Genomic DNA, 2,579 nt, shown 5'->3' with positions numbered 1-2,579 from the left:
GTGGCGGAGGAGGAAAGGGGGCGGGTGCTCTGTGGGGAGCGGGTGGGCGTGGCTGTTGGAGTCTTAATGCAGCTGAGCCCTTACCAATCCCGGCCGGCCTTGTTTTGTGTTGCAGAGTTCGATAAATTCCTTGAAGAAAGGGCCAAAGCTGCCGAAATGGTTCCCAACCTCCCCTCTCCCCCAGCGGAGGCTCCGGCCCTGGCCTCAAATCCCTCCAGCCGGAAGAAGCCAGAGCAGTCAGAGGACGCCCTCTTTGCCCTGTGAGCTGTCCTGTGGTTGGGCCCCCCCACGGCAGGTCACCTCTAGCTCCCCCATCCACACCAGGCACTGGCCACTCTTCCCATCCCCAGCCCCCACCTGGTCCTGCGCTGCTGTGTCTCCATGGAAACGCCACTGTGTTTGCTCCCAGGCCTCCCGCTAGTCAGGACCAGCTTTAGCCACCCTCTCAGTGGGCGGCAGGACAGCGTTGCTGTAGCCACAGCCCCTCAACTTCTGCTCTTCCTGCCCACCAGCTCCCTCTGCCTGTTTCTTCCCAGGAAGAGCCCACAGCTGGTCCAGCACCAGGCAGGGTGGTTCCTTTGGGTCTGTTCCTGAGCAGTTCCTCTGGTCACCTGCACACAGAGAAGGGGCTCAGGCCCCAGCCCCTTGCCCGGCGTGCCCCTGCCCAGCTCAGCGGGCCTCTCCTGCCCTCCCGTGACCCCCTGTGCCCCAGAAAGGGAAGGTCTGCACCTGCGGGCTTGGTCACCCTCCCCGGACTGCTGCTGCCTGATGAGTGTCGGCACTTTAGAAGGCTCTGTGGATGCCCACGGGTGGCGTCTCTCACCTGCCATCTGCTTGACCCTTTCTTCGTACTCAGCTGCTAGCCCAGACCCACGTCCGAGCTGGCTCAGTAGCCGAACCTGGGACCAAGGGGTCTGCCGCGGGCCTGCATGCTCCTGGTGTGGGCAGAGCCATGGGCTGTCAGGAGGGCAGCTCGCAACCCTGGCCGGTCAGCTCTTGCAGAGATAACACTACTGTCTCCAAGCTGCCCCTGTGCACCGCAGGCCCTGTGGCCGCCCCACCTGTGGAGGGGCCTGCACAGTGAGGGCTGGCTCTGGCCAGCTTGGGAGAGCTTTGCACGTTGGTGAATGTGCTTCGGCCTGGTCTGGGGCAGCCTCCACGCCTCTGCCTCCAGGGCCCAGCAGCAGGCGGTGTCGCACCCCAGGCGAGCTCCCAGTGACCGAAGTCCCCTGCACTCTACTGGGCGGGGCCTCAGCCTCCCCTGCAGACTGTCCTGAAGCCTGACCTCCTCCCACCACAGACCCGGCGCCCAACCAACCTAGGAGGGGCTGGTGACACCCACTCCTGTCTTGGGTCCTTGCTGGTATCTCGGGCCATGGGCAGGGCACTAGCCACTCAGCCCAAGCCCGGTCCAGCCTGAGCCGCCCTGTGCTGTGGCCCAAGAAGAGCGAACACACTGCTGCCGCGGCTTCCGCCAGCCTCTGAGCCCTGGTCCAGATCAGCGTTCCAGCACGCGCTGCCTGGGCGTCGGGGCAAGACCTGGCCGGGCCCCCTTGTGGGCCTGGCCCGCGGTGTGGTCAGCCCTTCCCACCTGGCAGCCCAAGCAGGGAGGAGAGGCTGGGCCTGACGCAGGCCGGGGTCGGGGCCGCCGTGGGCGCCAGGGGGAGCGTTTAGGACGGGGCTGGAGGGCTGTGCGGGGCACCGGCAGGAGCAGGTGTGGGGGAAAGCGGGGTGCTGCCCGTCTGGGACCCACACCCAGCCTGGCACCCTCACCCAGCTTGACACCCTGCAGCTTCCTCTGGAGAGGAGGCCTGGGGTCTGGCTGGGGCTGTCACACTCCAGTTCCTCAGAGGGCGCTCAGGAAGTCCCCACCACGGAGCTGGGCCAGCCTGCCTGCACCCCGCCCAGCCCCGGCCCTCAGACAGCTGCACCCCTCTCCTCGGCGTTTCCAAGGGCGAGGCCCCGAGGCCAGCGTGGATGCTGAGCGTGTGAAGTTGGCCGACTTGAGCTGCACAGAAGGTGGCTGGGTGGCCCGGTTGTCCCTGGCGACCCTAGCTGGTATCCCCGGGCCTTGGGCACAGCCTGGGGAGCATGTCTGTCTGGGGGCGGGGGACAGTGGGCCTTGGGTGGTCAGTCCCACGGGAGCTGCAGCAGCCAGGCCCAGCGTCCGCAGAGGGAGGAGCCGGCGAAGCAGGGAGCCCAGGGGTCTCCCGACGGAGGGTGAAGTGGAGACGCACCCGCCCAGGGAGGCCCCGCGAAGCCGCCCCTCAGCTCCAGCTGCTCAGCCAGGCACAGCTGAGAGAGGTGGGGCCGCCGGGGCGGCGGGTGGTGGTGGCCTCGCTGGCCGCCCCAGCTGGAGCTGACCCTCTGCTCGCCCATTAGGTCACAGCAGCCTGCCCCAGCCGTAGGCCGGCCTGGGAAGCAGGTGCCCGGGGCGGTGCTGCTCTACCCTTCCTGTCCTGAGCCCTAGGCGCCCTGGACCCCTCCCGCCGGCCCCCTTCCGCCCGGGGGGCACAGCGCTCGGGAAGGGAAGCTGACCAGAGCCTTCCGCCCTGGGAAGTGGGACCCCCCCCCCCCCC

At 68.0% G+C, this 2,579-nt stretch overlaps 1 protein-coding gene across 6 annotated transcripts in view; it reads left to right on the top strand.

Annotated features, from left to right (window-relative positions):
* TOM1L2 (target of myb1 like 2 membrane trafficking protein) overlaps positions 1-433 on the top strand; it is an 83,227-nt gene extending 82,794 nt beyond the window's left edge. For 5 of the 6 annotated variants that reach the window (XM_007448381.1, XM_007448379.1, XM_007448378.1 and 2 more), the window contains one exon: positions 116-264. In XM_007448381.1, coding sequence (XP_007448443.1) covers positions 116-264 — 149 coding nt within the window. Of the gene's footprint in view, positions 1-115 lie in introns of all 6 variants that reach the window. The other variant, XM_007448380.1, reaches the window with a different exon arrangement.
* Positions 434-2,579: the final 2,146 nt, after the last annotated feature.

The sequence above is a fragment of the Lipotes vexillifer genome, unplaced genomic scaffold, assembly GCF_000442215.2.
Source record: "Lipotes vexillifer unplaced genomic scaffold, Lipotes_vexillifer_v1.1 scaffold533, whole genome shotgun sequence".
Taxonomy (NCBI): domain Eukaryota; kingdom Metazoa; phylum Chordata; class Mammalia; order Artiodactyla; family Lipotidae; genus Lipotes; species Lipotes vexillifer.
This window is presented reverse-complemented; position numbering and strand designations above follow the sequence as displayed.